This window comes from Castor canadensis, chromosome 9, assembly GCF_047511655.1.
Source record: "Castor canadensis chromosome 9, mCasCan1.hap1v2, whole genome shotgun sequence".
Classification (NCBI taxonomy): domain Eukaryota; kingdom Metazoa; phylum Chordata; class Mammalia; order Rodentia; family Castoridae; genus Castor; species Castor canadensis.
The window spans coordinates 125,794,804-125,816,018 of NC_133394.1; the positions used below are offsets into that span (position 1 = coordinate 125,794,804).

At 34.7% G+C, this 21,215-nt stretch overlaps 1 protein-coding gene across 7 annotated transcripts in view; it reads left to right on the top strand.

Annotated features, from left to right (window-relative positions):
- Arap2 (ArfGAP with RhoGAP domain, ankyrin repeat and PH domain 2) overlaps positions 1-21,215 on the top strand; it is a 235,389-nt gene that overhangs the window by 137,779 nt on the left and 76,395 nt on the right. For all 7 annotated transcript variants that reach the window (XM_074042487.1, XM_074042484.1, XM_074042483.1 and 4 more), the window contains 4 exons: positions 7,174-7,318; positions 9,741-9,843; positions 10,466-10,664; positions 10,837-10,900. In XM_074042487.1, the coding sequence (XP_073898588.1) occupies positions 7,174-7,318; positions 9,741-9,843; positions 10,466-10,664; positions 10,837-10,900 (511 nt within the window). The remainder of the gene's footprint in view (positions 1-7,173; positions 7,319-9,740; positions 9,844-10,465; positions 10,665-10,836; positions 10,901-21,215) is intronic.

Below are 21,215 nucleotides of genomic sequence, written 5' to 3' on the forward strand. Positions count from 1 at the left end.
ATAACAATGAACAACTCCCTGACCAGTCCACCCATTTTACTTACACCTCACATACAAGCTCCATCCACTAAACAACTGAGTCCTGAGAGTTGCTCATTCCTTGGCCCTGATTTTATTTTGGAGAACATTTTCTAGTGGCCAATTGTAACAGTAAGACTTCTGCAGCAGAGGGCATCCTTTGGGGGTATTGACGTTTCTGAAAATAAAGGGTATACATCTAGATTGGCCTAAGTGGACCAATACCATCCAACATGGTTTGCGAAAGCTTTTCATTGCTACCCAAATCAATAGGGATGTCAAGATTTTCTATCACAGTCTTGTTATTCTGAGTCCTCAAAGGTAGTATCTGTGCCTACTATCTGACCTCTGACAAGTGACCATTTCACTTGTGGAGAAAAAGCTGATGAATGGTTATAAAAACGATAATGCTATATCACTAAATCTCCTCAAACCCACATTTCTAACTTAAAATGAGTTTGCACCTTTTCAAAAAGATCTGTCATTTGTTTCTCATTAGAATTTACATAATTAGATTCTGCATGACATTGATTTTATCATCATTCATTTGACACTGTTTGTTTGTTTAAGGCCTTTAACAGCTCCCACTTGTCTACTGAGAGAGGCACAAATTCCACCTGTCTTGGAAGACTCTGGGGGCCTGGTCTCTGCCTTGAACCTTAAGTCTTTTTTCCTATTTCCTGCCTTCATGTATAGTCTTATAGTCTGATTTTCTAGCCACAGAGGGTTCCGGAGGATTCCCCTTCCTGTGACTTTCTCGTCCTGTTCTTTCTCAGAGTTCTGTAATGACTATAGCTCAGAATGCATTTTTTTTTCTACTTTTGAAATACGCCTTCTCAGCCATAGTGGGTTGTTGCAAAAACTGTTTGGGGGAAATGAGATTTTTTTCTTATCATCCTAATCTGAAGGTGGCTTCCTTCTTGAAGGCCTCTAACTCTCTGAACGGACCATCTGACAGATACCATTCCCAGCACATACCCCCTGTAATGGGATTACAGACTATCAGTGAAGACATGGGTAAAAGTCCTAAACTGTGCCAGTACTTATCTGTGTGTTGATTGTTGTTCACTCATCTGTTTTATTCTCTTATGAAGGTTATTCTAGATACTAGACTGTCTTGTTTTGAAATTAATAAACCTCTTTGATTAGTGCATTGAGTCTCCTTTTTAAATATTTTAGAAATAAGCAATAATTATTAATTTTAAAATTCAATTCTTTCTATGATTTTTTTCATAGACTGCTTTGGTGTTTATACTGTGACTCAGAATTTGAAAGTCATAGAATAATACATCACCTTCCACTAAGAAGAGATTGTGCCTCTGTAGCATTCTTTTCTGTACCTGTAAAGGATTCCTCTGCGGTAGTTGCTTTTATTAGTTATGATTCTGCTTTTTATTTAGCAATATTATACTATCAGGGTTTCTACCTAGTCATTGTTTCTCCCAGTGATACCTTTGTCTTGTTTTCTTTTCCTTCTCATAAACACTCCCACCTAAGTTGTCTTAAAAAGACAACTTATTTTAACTTTTTATTTTTAACTGTTTTGACTTAAAGAGTTCCGGAAAGTTACAACATAGTGCAAAGAATTTCCATGCACTTTTTATTCATAAAACCCCAATATTAATATTTTACCTTTTTGTCTTACCTTATATTTTGCATATATGTGTGTACACATGCAACTCACGCATTTGTATGTGTGTGTATCTGTGTATCTGTCTATGCACACTTAATTTCAGAATCACTTAAAACTTGCTGACATGATCTTTACTCTTAGTACTCAGGGTGCATTTCCTATAAAGAAGAGCATTCATAAATAATACCCTACAGTAACTACAGGATAGTGATCAAACAGGATATTACCTAATCAGTATACCTTGTTCATTATATTTAACTTACAGATCTTCTTAGTCTTAATGACTATAGCTCTCATGTATATTTTAAATCCAGAATTGATTGTTGCTTGTATAATTTTATTCTTGGCAGCAACTTTCATCTTGAGGAGTTATATAATTTCTGGATCCCTGAAACAGACTGTTGATGTGACAATTCAAAAATAATTCTTTTTATCAGGGAAACTGAAAATTTTAGGTTTTCCTTTGTAGTCGTACTTATTTGAAAAGTCAAATGTAGTGCTTTACCTTATTTGGCAAACTACAGATTTTTAGTTCTACTCTTAAAGCCTACATCAAAAGAACAGGCATGGTGGGACATGCCTGTAATCCCACACTTCAATGGCTAAGGCAGGAGGACTGTTAGTTAGAGGCCAGCCTGGGTTATGTAGTGAGTTCAAGGCCAGCATGGTATGCCTAGGATGACACTGTCTCAAAAAATAAAGGGATAAATAAAATTATAGAATATGACATAAATGTTTTAGCATTTAACTTCTATATCAGTGTCTTGAAAATATGTAATATGTGGAGTGACTTGGTTTTCTTGTTACTCAGTTAGCAAGACTCCTTGTTCTAGTTTTTTAAATGGAAAATGAAAAAGGATTGATGAAGATTAAACATTTTGGTAATGACAAATTGTCAAATTTGACATATAGTATCATTCTCTCCTTTTGGTCTTCATTCCTTTGAACTCTTTTGTATGTATATTTTTGATGGCAGTAGTTCAGAGAAAATAAGCTAAATGCAGGGTGGAACATCGGTAATTTCAAATGCACAACAATGTAAAACCCACTAGGAGACTTGATAGCAATTACACAGTTTATATTTGCACAAAATTTTGAAAACTTAGTGAAAGAAGCCTGAATGGGAAGCCTGAATGAGCTGGAAAGACACATCTTCTTCCCAGCTCAGGGTGTTTTGTTAACCTCTCGTGAAGAATATAAGTATTGCATCTTTTTTAGGAACTACCCAAAGTGGTTTTAGAATTGAGTGAGATAGAATATACCAATCTTTAGGAACTAGTTTCTGACTGCCATTGTTATTTTCTGAATTAAAATCACAGCAGTTGATAATAACCTATGATAATAACCTATCTATCATATCACTTCTATAGCCAGTAATCTCCATTTCATTCACTCATTTTTTTCCAAGTTGTTTATTTTCAGGGTATCATCTAGTAATATTCTAGTAAGCTGAATAATCTACTATACTTTTCAGAGTTGTGTTCAGTTTAGTTCATTTATAACAGAATTTGACTCAGTGTATGCATTTAAAGTAATAATAATTCCATAATTTTTTGTGTGGGCTTTAGTTTTGCATATGTTTGTTCACCTTTTCAGTTACTTTTGTTCATTAACCTTGAACCATTTCTGATTCTATTGACTCAACCCTCGTATACATTTATGTTCTGATTTTAGAATCAATCTAGAAGTCCTTCAGAATTGCTTGCTTCTTTTGAAATTCTCTTCTACTTGTGGTTTTGACAGACACCTTCTTTATCCATTTTTACTACTTCTACTTATAAACCTTTGAGATACCTGAATTGTCAGTGAGCTAAAATTCTAATTCTTAAGTTCTTTTTGATCTTTTTATTTTAACTTTTCTCTTTTTACCAAATTCAGATGTAATATGCAATTGGTGATCCTTAAGCCCAACATTTTATATCTATTTTTATTTTACCAGTGTAGTGCTTGCAGATTTATTCTCTTTTTCATGCTTTGACATTATCCATTTGTTTTGATAAAAGTTATTTTTTAAATTCTTTTTCATATCTTTTCTTAGCAGAAATGCTGGGTGGATGTTGGACCTTTTAAATTAATCTTATTTGGGAGAAAGAGTTCCTCTTATAAGATGTCTCTTTTTATTATGTTTTTAATTACCAAGAATTTCTGTATGTTCTCAATTTTTCTCTTTACAGCATGCTGTTCTTCTTGTGTAGGCATGGTATCTTTTCTTACTAGTCTGATATTAATCAGAGTTTAAGAAATTTTTTTGTACTGGGTTGCACTTTTCCATCTTGGAAGCTTTCTCTAAAGTTTTGAAATAATATTAACATATTGATTATGTAGTCATCACTATGCTGTGAACTTTGTGTAGAAAATCATGAATTTTCACAGTCATTTTTGAAAGATAGTCATTTTCCCTACTATATTAGTTCACTGTGAGTGATGAAACAAATCACCAAAAACTTGGTGGCTTAAAACAACAGAATATATTCTTAGAGATCTGGAGTCAGTTGTTCGTAATCAGATTCATTGGGTTGAAAATACAGGAGCCAGCATGGTTTATATTATTTCTGGAGGCTCTTGGAGAGATTCCCTCTTGGAGTATTTCTTTTAAATGGTAGGGACCAGTAGTCAGAAGACTCCTCTGATCTCTTGCTGAGTGCTGGTTTGGGAATCTTGGACATTTCTGGCTCTAACAATATGTATATAAATTTGAGGAGATGATTAGGGCCTCAGCTGTTTATTTAGTATGCAGAATGTCATTTCATCACTATATTTCCTAAATTATATCTTACTCTGCCTCCAGGAAGTGCTTAAATCCCAGTTTAGCATCTGACCTAATTTCTCTGGAGTTAAGGACTCAAAGTTCACATGGATGAACAGGGGGTGCTTAGCACAGTGAAAAAAAATGTATGGGCCTAATTGCCCATGTATTCATTCTGTTTTAGCTCTTCTTTATTCTGCACCTCATGAGGCATGAGCCTCTCCAAACCTTTCTGGAACTTTGTAAAACAGCTTAGTTCTTCTTGATTTCTTTTGCATGTTTGAATGTATCTACTGTATCTGTCAGAAAAATTAGTCATTTTATGAACTATGGTCTGTCTGGTTCTTTTTGTATGCTTTCAACGTCATTGTTTTGGGTTTGGGGAAGGAATGGAGATGCACATATGGATTCAACTGCCTGTGCCTAAAAGTAATTCCATTTGTCACCTCCCTTCAATACATTTCTTACCTTTGCATCTCAGAGTTTGCAGCCTCTTCCAAGCTGCTTCCTTAAGTAATAATATTGGTTCTTTATTTATGAAAATAATCACTTCAGCAAACCTTCTCTAAGGTGACATGGTGATTCTTGAGAATAGAAAACACAGTTCTTAGGTAGCCTAAAGCATTGATGAATAAATTCGTATTATCTAAAGTGTTAAATAGTTCAAAAACTGCAATTATACTTTAAAGAATAACATTTTAAATTATCATATTAAATTAAAATGGTTATATCATCTCAAGTGGTGGTGCGTCTTTAAGCTGCCTCATATTGGTCACTTTCCTAGGTGCTTTATGGGTATTGAATTGTTTAATCAGCACAGCAACTCTATGAGTTGGATGCTTTTCTTATCCTCATTTCATGGATGATGAAGCTGAGGTACAGAATGGTAAATTTTTGTTTTCAGTGGTACCCAAGTAATAATAGCATTATTACCACCTAGGGTCTTTGACTTACAGTCTACTTTGTTCAGGTCCACGTAGTGCTAAGGATACTATACGCAGATGCTTACAGGCCTGGGGAGATAAATACAGTGTTGTGGGAGAGTCCCAGTGGAGCCAAGGCCTAAGCCTACTCTTGAAGGAGAAGTTTGGTTAGCTCGGTTGGTGCCATGGTAGCTACTTCTCCCCTCATGATGTCATTGTATCTTTTTAGTTTTTTTCTGTATTTCCTTCTGTTTTTGAAAAATGAATGTCCACCTTTGGTTCAGTTAGGTAAATAATTTTTAATTGTTCATTATTTGCCTTACCATGGCTCATGCCTTCATTTGAACTTATGATATCTTTTCCTTTGTAACATAAGCTGTTGATCTATCCTGAGTGATTTTACTTTGTACTTCTCATGTAATCATCAATATGCTGTAGCCTGCATTTACAGCACTCTTGGTGAATAGGCAGTACCTCCCCATTGCAAAGAGCAGCAGCTGGTTGCTCAGCCCGTTTTATCCCATGTTTGCTCTGTGCAATGTTGGTAATCATTCTCTTCTCATTTCTTTTGTGGACCCCTCTGTATCCATTACTCCTTAAAATTTTAAAATCCCAAAAATTTTATATGTGGTCACTTTATATTTTCAATTACCACCTGAACTCTGTAAAATTTTTCTAGTTTTCAAACCCTTTTCTTGCCCCCAAGAGGTAAATTCATAGGCTGATCTGTCTCATAATTACTTCTATTTTTATTGCAAATAGACACCTCTTGTTCAGTGTTTCTAAATGAAAATTCATACATACTCAAGCTTTTTCTATTTTACTTTCTTTTAAATAAAAGTGAGCACTATTTTTCACCTTAAAAATCACAGTTAAAAATGATAAAGTCATTTATAGGTTCCTGCATCCAATCAATATCTTGTCTCCTTAAAACACATGTGGACATATATCTGTGTTTCTCTTTCTTTTCAGGACTTTCCTACCCCATTCCCTGTTGTGTCTCCCAGCTTTATCATCAGTGTCATTGGCCTACTTTGGCCCTCTTCATCCATCACTTAAACTTCTGTCTACAGGTTCCTGGGGCTAGGGGTTTGGCTCAGAGATTAGCGTGTGGGAGGACTTGGGTTCCATCCTCAGTACTGCAACATCCTGCTTCTGGTCACACCCTCTCAAATCTATTTTTCACACTCCACAGAATGTGTAAAATTGAGCTCGTGATTATATTCCACTGCTAAAACCATTTCAGTGACTTGCTGTCACCTACTAAATAAGGCTTAGCAGATTTTCCTTAAAAGGGCCTGATAGTAAAATTTTAGGTTTCTGTGCCAGATGGTTTGTGCCCCAGCTCAGGTCTGGGTTTATAGTAGCAAAGTAGCCACAGACAAATAAACAAAACAAATAAGTGAGGCTGTGTTCCAATAAACTTTATTTATGTAAACAAGTGATGGTCTGATTTGGCCTATGTGCCATAATATGTTGTTTATTTTACAAGGTGAATTTAAAATCCCTAAAGAACACGTTAAGGTTTTGGCCACATCTACCTTTACATATCTACCCAATCAGTAGGTATGGTTTTCACTTTCTAATACTCTGTTCAGACATCAGTCTTTGTGGCTTTAGTGTTCTCTTACAACAGTTCTGTGCCTCTGCCTTCTTCTCTGGTCATGATTGTCTGGTACTTTCCTTGCTGTTGGATTGTAAATTTTTGTAAGCAGAAAGTTTTGCCACTTTATATCTGAGGTAGCAATATTATACTCTTTATCTGAAATTGGAAATTAGTACATTTATTTGAATCTAGTCATGACATGACTTCTGTTATAGCTCAATTTATTTGTTTTGTTTTAATGTCTTAGAGACAAGTAAAAAGTGGTGTGTTTTGGAAGGAGGCTTCTTAAGTTACTATGAAAATGATAAATCTACCACACCGAATGGTACCATTAACATCAGTGAAGTTATCTGCCTGGCTATACACAAGGAAGACTTCTATTTAAATACTGGGTAGGTCTACCATTAAAAAGCTAGGAGTTGAGCGGTATTTGTAGAAAATTACTGATCTAGGTAATAAGAATTTTTTGTTATCATTTTAACTCTTTAGTTGCTTCTGTAAAAGAGTATAATAATGTCTTAAAGCTTGTTCATCTTGTACTGCCTAAAAGATTTTTAGGGAGTTCCCTAGAGAGTAGTGAATTAAAATATAGATAGACATAGATAATATGAAAGTCTAGTAGGTTTGTATGTAAACTTAAATAAATTTATAAAATTCCATTATTGATCATTATAGTACTTTATTATGACTTACACATTTTTCATGTTTCTTTAATGAATGTAATAGCAAAAACAGATGTGTAAAGGGAACATTGGTGATGATTGGCTCACAGAATTGATTGTAAAATAAACAATGTCAAGTATATTAAATATTGTGTTCAAAGTTAAATTTCTTAAAGATCTACTTCAGCATTTCGATGATTTGAAAAAGTTGTGATTTAAGCATTATTTATGAAGTATATTTAACTGTTATGATAATTGAAATGAATTTATGAGAGCTTTTTATGAAGACACCCTGTAAGACCTTTGATATGAAATTTCTTATCATGTTTTTTAATGTGATTAATGAAAAGTATACATATTAAAATCTAAAAAAAACAGTTTTATAGGAACATAATTTTCATGATAGAAGAGATTTATAAAGATATACTATTTACAGAAAATACATGAATTATATTGCAATTACTTCATAATGACCAGTACATCCTACTTGATTTGACTTGTATTTTAGTCAACCTACATTGTTATATGATGTAAAGAAAACTGATGAGTAGTTAATTTGTTTTTCTAGTGCTTGCATTCTAAGTAAGCCCGCCTTGATCACAATTGTGCATGGTTTTGACAGTCGAAAAAATTTTTTAAAATCAAAAGAAATTTTAAAAACAAAAAATTTAAATTCCTGAATATGCATTATGCAGCCCAGGTAGGGAGAAGCTCTGAGTCTGTTGCACATTATTATTGTCAGTTTTGTTTAAATCATTGTGTGATCTTAATTTTGTGAAGATCTGCCTCCCCAAACCACATAGAACCCACAAAGCAAGGTAAAATATAATGTGCTTAATTTAAGTAATAGAGTGAAAAATTGAGACTTGTTGGAAGGCAACATGGTCTTTAACAAAAGTTGGGCAGCATGTGTGAAAAATGGATCAAGAATCAGCAGTACAGTATAGAGCTCTATGCATCTTGAACACTTGTATTTTTATCCACACACATGTGGATGTTAAGAGTCTAGTGTAATCAGTTTAATGTGGTATCATGCAGTGTTAACTGCATTCTGTGTATTAAATTGCTTAATAAATAAAATACATCCTAAAAGAATGAATATTACTGTACCTCGACATATAAACGTTACAAAGTAAAACATTCTTGTTAAAATGCTATTGATATAAGTAGGTATACATATGCAATAAGGTTAGGTTACAAAATAATTGTTGCAGCCAGATTTTGAATGGCCTTAAATAATTTGTTGTAGAATTTGAACTCAGAATTGTAAAGGTAGGCACTGAGGAGTTTACATAGTTTGTATTTTAGGAAGAGGGCTGGAAGAAGTCATCAGAAAGCACTGGGGAAGAGAGATCATGACTGCTGAGAGTTTAAGTAGAGGAAGGGAAAATTAACAAGCTAAGGAGGTAGGGGTTGAGAGAATCTTGGCTGAACTGACAGGATTAAATGACTGATTTGAGAGAACAGTTGATGTTAAGAAGAATAAATCATACTTCAAGGTTTTAAGCTTATTGATTTGGTAGATGGTGATTCATTTAAATTGGGACATGAAGAAGGTAAATTAGATTTGGTGCAAAAAGAGGGGAGAATAAAGATGAGTTTGCTGTAAGGTATTTTGAGACTTTTCAGGAATAGTGGGGTGCCTATTTAGCATTCTCTAGGAAAAGTTGGAGCTGTGGGTGAAGAACTCAGAAAAGGACTCAGGATTAGGATATTGCTCAAATATTTTCTATAGAAAAAAACATGAAATTTTGGCATAAGATGAGGTGATAGAAGGATTTTTTATGAAATAACTAAGAGGACTAAGAATTTCATGGAAAAAGTTTGTTCTGAACATTTGGTGAGAGTAAATCAAGGAGTGGTGTGATAGGGAAGATGAGATCTTTGTCACACCAGTCAGCTGATGAATGTTCAGGTCATCAACAAATTCATGCAGTAGAAAACTTAACCACAAGAATATTCCTTTTGTCTAATCCAGTGTGTTCCATTCTGTCCATTTGAATAAAGTACCATCAGGTCAATAAACAGGTTGATTTCACAGCATTATCCAGATTTTTAAAAGGAATTTAAATAAAAACTTGAGTTTTGTGTTATTTGCTTTCATAAGAGCCAAGCATAATTGGTGGTATCTTTTTATTTGTGCATGCTGTAGGCCTGTCTTTATCTTTGAGATCTACTTACCTTCAGAACGTGTGTTTTTATTTGGAGCTGAAACATCTGAAGCTCAAAGGAAATGGACAGAGACAATAGCCAAGGTATTTAAATATTATATTCCCTAAATGTAGAAAAGATTCTTGGAGTTTGTAGTCAAGCTTCAGGAGTTCGTGAAAATTTAATGTATGATTCTTAGAAGGTCTGTACCTCTTTAGGTTTTCAAAGATTTCAGTTAAAAAGAGTTTAAGAGCATACTTCCTAGTTTCTGAAACATAAGAAATTAATGTAGGACCTAGAGAAATCATTCTTACAAACTAAGTCCATGTTTTTGGTAATATAAAATCACTTCTGTGCATGTTTTTTATGTGTAAATATCTCATTCATGGTGTACACAGAGGAGAAGGAACAGATTCAGTAAAAGATATAAATGGAGAAAAATGTTGATTGACATTTTGAAAAATGCCACAAATCAGCAGAGAATGTCATCCCATTTCACCTCCATGTATACAAGGAAAAAAATTATGATGTTATTTGACAAGTGTATTTCAGCTGTTCTGTTTTAAACTGATAGAAGTTTAAGTAATTGTTTTTAAATTTTGGGCTACTTAGGAATCTTTAAAATAGAAATACTAAAATGATTTTCTAACTTGCCTCTGTGAGTAGGCAGGGAAGGAATTTCCTACTTTCACCATCTTCATACCTTTTCTGTATTTGTCTTAACAGCATTTTGTTCCCTTTGTTGCTGAAAACTTAACAGAAGCAGACTATGATTTGATTGGTCAACTCTTCTACAAAGATTGCCACACCCTGGACCAGTGGAGGAAAGGCTGGTTTGCAATGGACAAATCTAGCTTGCGTTTTTGCCTTCAAATGCAAGAAGCTCAGGAAGATAGGATGCACTTAAGAAGACTGCAAGAGCTAAGTAAGATGTGTTCCCCCACCTTCTCTTCAGACACAGTTTTTATTTCTTATGATAATTGTAGCTTTTAATCAGGTTATGATGGCTCACTAGAACTTGTGACTAAGTAGTATTAATAATTGTGTCTTTATGGATGTTTTGTATAACCAGAAATGCTTTTCTCTTACTCCTCCAGCAATCAGCACAGTGGTTCAAAATGGAGAAAAATTGGATGTGTTACTCTTGGTCGAAAAAGGGCGGTAAGTGCCTTTTTTGCTTTTTAATTTTTTTCAACAACTCTGTGGAGTGTGGGGTATTTTGGTTGTTTTCTTGTTGGTATTTATGAGCTTTCTTCATAGAAAAGAATACAGGAATGAACTGTATGTATTTTCAGTTTAGTTTTTTGGTTTTTGGCAGTACTGAGTTTGAACTAAGGGCTTCACACTTGCTCGACAGGCACTTTATCACTTGAGCCACCCATCCCTATGGTTACTTCTGGGAGACTAGAAGATATCAAGCAGATGTTGACCAGACTAAGTTTGGGAATGAACTAAAAATTGAGATAGTTGGTGAGAACAATTTGTTAAGGATGTTTGGAGGTAATAAGGTTAGTGAGATTAAGAGATTTGACCCATGAAGGAAATGTGTGTACAATTTGTTTAATGATGGTTTGGACTTGTGCAAGTTTAACGGTGGAAAAGAGATATGAGCAGAGAGAGATTAAATGTATAAAAGAGTGAAGAAGCCAAAGACAGGGTCTCTCAGTTGTAAAGGCATGAAGAGAGGAATGGATGAATAATGTTGCATGTTGGCAGCTCTCTCCATCTGTTAGTGGTATGTTGAGAAGTCCAGCCTGATGGTTCTCAATTGCTGTGTTAACCAGGCAATGAGGATGGCTCCTGAGCTTTTGGCCTGGGTGACCTTATGAATATAGTATCATTTATCAAGATAGGGGATATGTACTTCTCTCCCTGTACTCAAAGGCAGCTAGTTAATTATAGCTGTGATTGTTGAAGAGCTGTTTTAATACCATGTCAAATAAGAAAATTTCATCCCATTGCCCTCTTTTTTCATCTCTCTTTTGATCTGTTAGCCCCTTGGGAAATAATGACTGTAATCTAAAGTAGGTTGTGGCAGACTTGTCAATGACAGATAAAATTGTGGCTTTTGGAAATAAAACAACTTCCAATTATTCATGTTGATGTCATATAGAGATAGTGTGAATAATTGAAAGAGAGAGAAACCAACCAGCTATGTGTTTTAACCTTTATTTTTATTAATACCAGCTTCAATAAGAATTGCAAATCATAAATAAGTTTAATGAATTAATTTCACATTGTGTCTCTGTCCTTGCCTACTTTTGATTAAAGTGCTAAAAGATATTAATGCTTCATAAAGGCAAGAAGGAGAAAGAATTCCCTGAACTGGAAAGTTCATAAATTGATAATCATCCACTGTATATTGTCCTTATTTAAATATATATTCTAGTCTTCCTGGTAATTTTCTCCATATTCATAGTGTGAATGTTTTTAGACAGAAAAATATTGCAATAATATTTTCCACACATAGAGCATTTTTACTCTAGAAAGATCTAAACAGAAGGTGTTCCAGATGGCGTCACTTTAATGTGTATTTTTAAAAAATTATTATTTTGGAAAATGAAGCTTTCTTGATTATACTTAAGAGTTTCTGGCATGCTATTTGCTTCTGTTTCTAGAACTGACTTTCTGTGCCTCTTTTTTTTTTTAGGCCTTAGTCAGGATTTGTTCCAGTGGAAATAAAAGTGTGTTTTTGAATGTCTATTGTAATTTAGTAAATGTTCTGGATCAGGTGAGAAGGCATTTTCCTGATAAGAAATTCAGTAGATCCACTTTGACTGAAGTGTTCAATGGACTATAGTGACCTCTTCTCAGACTTTGAAAACTATTTCTATATTTTAACTTATATTCTCTTTCTAATAAGTAAGCTGCTTCATTCACTCCATTGCCCATTTGCCAAAGAAACCTGTTACTAAGCTTTTGCTGCAAGGTGTTGGTTATAATAAACACAATAGGAGTAACTCAGCTGTGTTATCAGAAACAAACCAATGAAAAGGTGTTTTGTTTTGTTGTTTTAGATTCTTCGTTTGACCTGTAGTAAAGCACATTGCATTTCATGGCCCCCAAGGCTGACTGCATTTCAGTTTTAATTGCAAATTCCATGCAAAAAGAAGCTCACTCTGGGGAATAATTACTTTATCAGTATGTTCCACATTTACGGAACAGACTACTTTTCTCAGTTTGGGAGATTAGTACCCTATATTTAAGATCCTTGTTTCATATCAACTCATTCCATGTGATCTTTTTCCCCCTTGAACTGTGTTTTATGGAAGAGGATGTGTTAGTAATCCTCCGGAGGCTAAGTTTTCTTAAAGTGGTTTCTAAATTGTGCATGTAATTGCAAATGAAACAGTAGCTGGTTGCCCACAGTATCAGCTTGACTGCTTTTGTAACTTTTTGATGATTTAATTCTTAGAGATGATTTCATCTTAACGTTTGCAAGGCAGACAAGAGATTTGCTCTCCTCACTACCCTCAGAGGTTTTACTTTCAACTTGCATTATAAAGTGATTTTAAATTAAAGAGAATTAAGATAAAGGGAATATGTGGCTATTTAATTACAGGTAGATTTTTAAAGTATATATTATGTTTTATTTAATTTAAAATGTCTTTAAATTTAAGAATGTGTTTATGAAGAAAAAAACAGAAAATAATGAGTTGATCCTTTAGTGATACGTGGGCTCAAGGTAACATTTTCGAAAAGCGTTCACTAGTTCTGAAATGGTAGGATGGATTTCAGTAGGAAAACATGAAGGGGTTAAGCGGCTAATTATTGTAAGTGGTGGAATGGTTGGATCCCAGAAACAGGATTGACTAGAAACAACTAGCCTGAATCCAAATTGGCCTTAATCTGGAAAGCTTGAAGACAAAGCACGAACCAGTGGGCTTGGAAAAACAGATACCATACTGTATTTTTTTAATGAATAAACAGTAAATTTTATTAAAACTAATTTTGTAAATGCCATAACAAACATTTGAGACAATGAAAGAGAAAAAGAAAAAATGTATATTTTCCAGAGGAGAAGAAGGATAGCTCTGGTGTTGAAACTAGTACTGGTTTGGGCTCAGAAGATAATTCTAATGGTGGAGCCAGAATTGAGTCTACCTCTAAGTCTTCTAGAAAGTCTACTCCCAAAGTGGCTGGAGGATCTGCTAAAACTTGTTATGCCTTTAGTTCAGCTACCATTGGTATACTCAGCTGGTGATTACCATCTTCTGGAGTACATCCCACATCTTCTGCTGTTCCAGATGGAGGTTGCTCTTATCTTACCTGCTGAGTGCAGAGCTACCCATGAGATCAATTCACTGATAATGTGGTCTGCGTCTTGTTGGAGAGAGAAAACTGTAGCTGTTCAGGTGTCAACTAATCCTGTTGGGGTTCTCAGGCTTCCTCTAGAGCTGGTATACAAGCTGCTCCTACCTCCAGACTTGCTAGGACCATGGGTGGTTTCTTGGACTCATGCTCAGCTGGGGTTGGAGCTGGCTCAGTTCCACTCTGAGATGGAAGCAAGAAGGGAAAGTTCAAATGTGGAAATAAGGACAAACTGCAAAATAACTCATTATCATACAGTGAAGTGACATCAGCACAGAAGTCATTTTCCTTCATTTTCTTACTCAAACAAACACACACTAAGGAGTCTGGTGGCCTGTCTGAGGTGGTCCTGCACTGGTCTGACCTGTTGTACTTTTGGTTCCCTCTGAGAAAATGGGCCCAGGTGTCCAGATCTGGGTTGGGTTCTGGGGCGTAGGCTGATCCAGACAAGGTACCCACTCTGGTCTTTAGGCTTGACCCAGAAGAACATGAGAGACAGCAAGAGAACATCTTGATTTCTCCAGAGTATTTGGTAAAGTTAGTTGGCTGCTGCTGGCTCTGGGTTGTGTTTGCCTAGCTACCAGACATCCAAGTTCTCTTGGGTCAAGGATCAAGAAAGTGAGGTTTCCTCCCAAGTTCCCTTGACCTAAATGAGCCTCTTCCTCAGACACAAAGTGGCTCAAATGGTAGAGGGCCTGCCTACCATACTGCATTTTCAAAATTTAACTCAGAGGAATTATAAGCCCTTTACAAGGATACAGAAGACATATTTTAAAAACATATTTAAAATTATTGTTAAAAGTGAGGGTTTGGATTCATTCTGCTATCAGTGGAATATCAACAAAGGCTTTGAACAGACTTGTAACAAGACTGTCTCTTGACAGTCTACCCATAAGTATTTGTCTGATAGTGTGTAGAGATAAGAGTGAAAGTTAGAGCTCTTCCTTTCTTGAGGAATCAGGTGCCTTGAGGCTGTTTACTGAGCTCCAGGCTTCAGAATAAATAAGCTGTGAATAATATTTCTGACTTCATTATTCTTGTGATACAGTCTCTGCATCTGCACATTTTCTTAATAAATTATTGTTTGCATTTTTCTTGGTAAAATTCTATCTCTATGCCCCAATTTCTTATCTGAAGTAGTAGAAAAAAATACTCTTGCTAAAATGAAGACGATTTATGGGTACATTACTAACACAATGTGCTAGACTCCTATTTCTGGTCATGAAGCAGTAGCTATCACACTCCTACTTTAAACAACTAGAAAACTTGACAAAAATACATGAAACAGCACTTTTCAGCCAGTGTGATAATAGGCATTCCTGAACTGAGATGTTAGAAAGGAAGCAAATGAGAGAAACCTTAAGATTGCCTTGACTTTCAATCTGTAGGCATTCACAACCTTTGACACAGAAAATGGGGAAACCCAAGCCTAATATTATGCAGAGATAGGAATTCCATTGAGTCTGGATTTCCAAGGGCGGGGGTACTTCTTTTGCAAAGCAGAAGGAGATATGTAAATAGTTTCAGAAATCTTCAGAGGAGTTCCTTCTTATCTTTGTCTCCATATAAATCTGTTTATTTGTAAGGTGAAATTCTAAGAGCACAGGCAGAAACAACTCCCAGAGTGCCATGAATTCAGTGTTTGCAGAGCTTAGATTGTAATGGGGTATGTTCAAATCCTATCCAAGTGGGCTAGAAAGAGTTCATTGAATATGCAGGACATTTAGTAAAAAGAAAGCAGAGTCAGAAACACACTGCTACTTATAAGTGCAATCAATCACACCAGCTTCTGAAGAACCTGGTCTTTAAGATTATTGCCTACTAGGAAAAAGGAACAGAAGAAGAATGTCCATCAATTTAGGATTCTAACTCATGAAATCACAGGTTTGGAAATGAATAGAAGTAAGCCAGCTGCTTGAATGGTTTCCACATCAAAATACCTGATTCTGAAGCCTCTTCAAGGTTTAAATCACCCGCAAACTATATCTTTTGGTTATAACAAAGCAACTCCTTAGTACCTTGGGGCTAGGGGTAGGTGAAGCCGTTATCAGGTAAACATTACACAATCTGATCATAAAATTGCCAAATTCCAAACAAAGAAGCTTGAGGGTGAATGTGGTGGAAATACGTACTCATGAAAATGGAAAGGTTGGACTTGTTGAGACTATTTCAGTAGTGGGGAGAGGGAGGATAAAGGAGAATGATGGTGGGCATGGATTCAACTATGATATATTGTAAAAACTTTTGTAAATGTCACAATGTGCCCCCAGTACAATAATAATATAATTAAAATTAAAGTTTATACAAAAAAAATCCCCACAAAAGGTAGCATTATAGTATAAAGGCTAGCCCACCCTGAAAGAGTGCTTTATTTTTGGGTCACTAAATTTAAAACAGACCTTCAAGGGACCATTTGTTCCACAAGTAATTAGTTGTCTGGGGTCAAACAGGCAAATGATGTGAAAACAAACACTCTTCAGGGAAGATAGCACAATCCTACTCAGTAACCTAACACTCATAACATGCAGTTAAAATTATTACTGATGTTAAAAAGTGGCAAACTGTTCATAGGTACATGTACAGGAATGAATAAGATAGTGAAAATAATAGACTCTAAAAAGTGATTTTCAATATCTTACATATATTCTGAGATATAAAGGAAAACAAATACAATAAAAAAATGGATAATTGAAAAAGAAAGATATATGTATGTTTATAATATATATGTACATACCTTCGTACGTACGTATATATACATGTATCTTCTACTCGGGTCAGCCTCCCGAGTACTGGGATTATAGGCATACATCACCACACCTAGGATAAATCAATTTCTAGAGCTGAAATTTGAATGAAAGAAAAATTCACTAGATGGGCCATTGTAAGAAAAGATTTTTGGGCTAAGTATTTGTTCAGCATGTGTGGCATCCTGGATTGGACCCCCAGAACTGAAGGGGGGAAAATAAAACGGGAGGAGAGAACCAGATCAGTGAACTTGAGGTATGACAATAGAAGCTCTTAAAACATAAGTGCGCAAGAAGAAAAAAAAATTTATAAAATAAAATTAACAGATCTTCTCTAATCTATGTGATAACATTAAGCAGTCTTGTGTTAAGTATAATTATGTTCTTAAAACATGAGAAGAGAAAGATTTGGGCAGGAGAAAAATATGTGAATTAATGTGACCAAACATTTTCTGAATTCTATAAAACCTATAAACCCACATGTATACTAAAATCAGTGAATCTCAGGTAGGATAAAAAAACAAAAGAGAGAGAAAAAGAAGGAAAAAGCTAAAATACCAGAGGAAAAAGACACATTAAATATAGGGGACAGAGATGAGACTATGTAGTTAGCAGCATCCAAGCCAGAAAACAATGTTATGAAATATTTACAGTGTTGAGGGAAAGGCAGATTCCAGCCTAAAATATCTTATTTAGCAAAAATATCTCTCAGAAATGACAGCAATATCAAATGTGGTTTATCCAAATGAATGCTGAGAAAATACAGACCTATAAGAAATGTTCTTTCAGCTAAAAGGAAACAATGCCACTCAAAAACTTGGATCTATGCAAAGGAACAAGGGACACCAGAAAGCATATATGTGTTGATAAATTTCAATGATATTTTCATTATTTTCTCTTTTGTTTTTAGTGGGCTTGGGGTTTGAACTCAGGGCTTCATGCTTGCAAAGCAGGCAATTCCAAAGCAGGCACTCTACCACTTGATCTACACCTCCACTCTTATGATTAAAGTAGAAATGTATTTTGAGGTTCATAATCTATAGAAAGAAAGAAAGAAAATCCATACTAATATCACAGGACAAGAAGTGAAAATAATTTTAAGACTTTCAAGAAATCAAAAATGAGAGTAGACTTCAAAAATACATATTGAAAACTTTAGAGCAAACACTAACAAAGGAAACAAAGAGATACAGCTACTAAGCCAGTAGCAGAGATTGAAATGGATTTATAAAAAATAATCCCCAAGAAATCAAGGTAAGAAAATAAAGCAATAATGGAGAAATGGGACAATAAAAAAAATATAATGGTAGGTTTACTCAAGTCTATCTAACTCATAATTATACTGAATATTAATGGTCAAAGGTATAGTTGCAAGGCAGAGATTGCAAGAATACATAAAGTAGGACCCAGCATATATCCCTGATAAGAAACCCACTTTCAATGTTAAGACAGACTGGTTACAGGCAATCAGTGATGCACTGTGCAAATTCTACAGAGGAAAGGTGGAGCAACCTCATCAATATCAAAGTAGACTTCAGGGAAAGAAATGTTATCAGAGAAGATGAGAGACATTTCCTAGTAACAAGAGCATCAATTTATTCAGAATACACATCAATCTTAAATGTACCAAATAGCCAAGATTCAGAATACATAAATTTAAAACTGGAAGAACAAAAGGAGCAATGTCTATCCACAATTTGTGGATAGACGTGAACTTTTGGCTGTCACTGATGGTACAAGAAGACAGGAAAATCAGTAATGATATACAAGGTTCAGGAACTACTTGACCTAATTGAGATGGATAGACAGCAGGAACATTCCCCCTGTACCTATGGAATCCATATTATTTTTCCATAATATGTGGAATATTCACGAAGACAATCTACACCCTGGGCCACAAATCAAGTTGCTACATAATGAAAACAGTAAAAATCACTTGCGATGTTTTCAAACCAAAGAGGAATTAAATTTAAATCAATAATAGATATCTCCATAACTCATAAATATTTGGAAATTAAATATACTTCCATATTACTTATGCTTCAAAGTAGAAAGCACAGGAGAAATTAGGACATATGTTTTCAAATGTAGTGGAAAATAACATCAATATTGTGTGATGTAGCTGTAAAGCAGTAGTTACAACTTTGTGACTTTAAATACTTATATTAAACCAAAAGACCCAAGATCAGTCCTTAAACTTCTCCCTTAAAAATCTAGGAAAAGAATAGCAAATTAAACCTAAAGTAGCATAAAGAAGGAGTAATGCAGAGGGTTACAAAAATCAGTGAAATGGAAAATTGGCAAAAAAGTAGTGAAAATCAGTGCAATCAATAGCTGCTTATTTTAAATGACCAACTAAGTTTATAAATTTCTAACTTTCCCTTTAAAACGTTGACAAAATTGGGCTGAGGACATAGCACCTGTCTTAACATGTGCAAGGATCTAGGTTCTTTCTCAGTACCAGGAAAAAAAAATTTAATGAATTTAAGTTGAAGAAAGGACAGAAGTGCCACATTACCAGTTTTAGGAATGAAAGATAAAAGTTTACTATGGATGGATCATCTTAATATTGAAAAAGAAGGGAATATTATAAACTTTAATTACAATAAATTTTATAGATTGACTATAATAGAAAAATTCATTGTGAACACTCAAATTAGGGGAATGATGTTCAAACTACTTTTTTATTCAGTATCTTATTTCTGGATTGATATGATGCAATGAAACTTGATAAAAGAAGTATTGGGACTACAATTGAAAAAACCCCTCAGTTATACTGTATCAAAATTAGAAACTTTGTTTTTCAAACAACATCATTAAGAAACTGAAAAAGAGCCAGATGTGGTGGCTCCAGCCAGTAATCCTAGCTACTTAGGAGGCAGAAATCTAAGAGGATCCTTGTTTAAGGCCAGCCTGGACAAACAGTTCATCATGAGACCTCATCTTAATGGCTGTGTGCAGTACTGTGCACCTGTCATAGGATCTACACATCCTGGTCCAGCCAGCCTTGGCAAAAATGTGAGGCTCTACCTGAAATACAGCTAAAGCCAAAAGGGCCGAGGGTATGGTTCAAGAAAAAAGCCTGCCTCATAAGCATGGAGCCTTGAGTTCAAACCCTCCCCAGTACTACCAAAAACAAAAGTCATATAGTTGGAGTAATATTCATAACTTATAACTTATGTATTTTCTAATGCATTTGTATCCAGAACAAGGAAATAACACATATAACTCAGTAATAATCCAAAACCAAACAAAATAGTGAAAAGTAACGTATTACACTTCTGAAACACACGTATGAACAGCTGACAAACACATAGATTTATAAATGTTCAGTATCAGGAAAATGAAAATTATAATCTCAATAAGATAACATTCACTGGAAAAAGATTAAAAATGTCAGTGAAAATGGTAAGTGTGATGGAATTACAGAATAATACAATCATTTTGAAAAACAGTTAAGCAGGTTTTTTTTTTTTTAAAAATAAAGTTAACATATACTTGTATATCCCAGCAAATGAATTCCTAGGTACTTATTCAAAATACATCAGTATATGTCCATAAAATCATTCAACAAATGTTCAAATAAGTTCAATTTATAATAGCTAAAAATGAGGAACAACTAAATGGTTAGTGAATTTAAAAAGAGAGTGTGGGGAAAATTCATACATTGTGTACCAATTTGCTAACTAGCATTCTAAACATGAGAATATGAAAATAACATCAAATTTTGAAAAGAGTGTGCTAAGTAGAAGCTAGATACAAAGAAGTTACACTATGTAATTCTGTTTCCATCAAAGTCTACAACTGGCAAGCCAATGTATGATGACAAAAAGCTGAACAGTTTTTTATGAGGGCATTTTGTGAGTGATGGAAATGTCTTATATGTTTATTGTGCTAGAGGTTACACAGGTATAGACATCTCAACTGTACAATTAAAATGAGAGTATTAAAAAATTCTAATGACCAAATATCACTTACAGCAACAATTCATCATTTTAGTGACAAACCCATTATGATGATTAATACATTCTGCTTTGAGAGACCTTGCTTACAAAGTGTAGAGAAAAACACACTTTGAACAGTGCCAAAGTTTTCTTCTAAATCTGTGTCCATTACATTTCCAGTGGGTCAAGTGTGCATCCTAAGATAGAGTGTAAGCTTCCCTTCCTTAACAAGCAAAAGAGACCTTGTGCTGCCTCAGGAGTTCATCTTTCACATCCATTCCAATAATGTCATCTTGTGATAAGTTGTTAAGAAGGTCATCTTTTGTGAATCTATCTGTAATAAGAAGAATTTGAAGAAATGGCATTAGAGTTCCACTTCTAGAATAGGCATTTTTGAAATTGAGGACTTTCAAGTATAGAGATCTGATTTCTCAGGTAAAAATTGTGGACTACATTCTTTGTGATAGGAACAGAAAA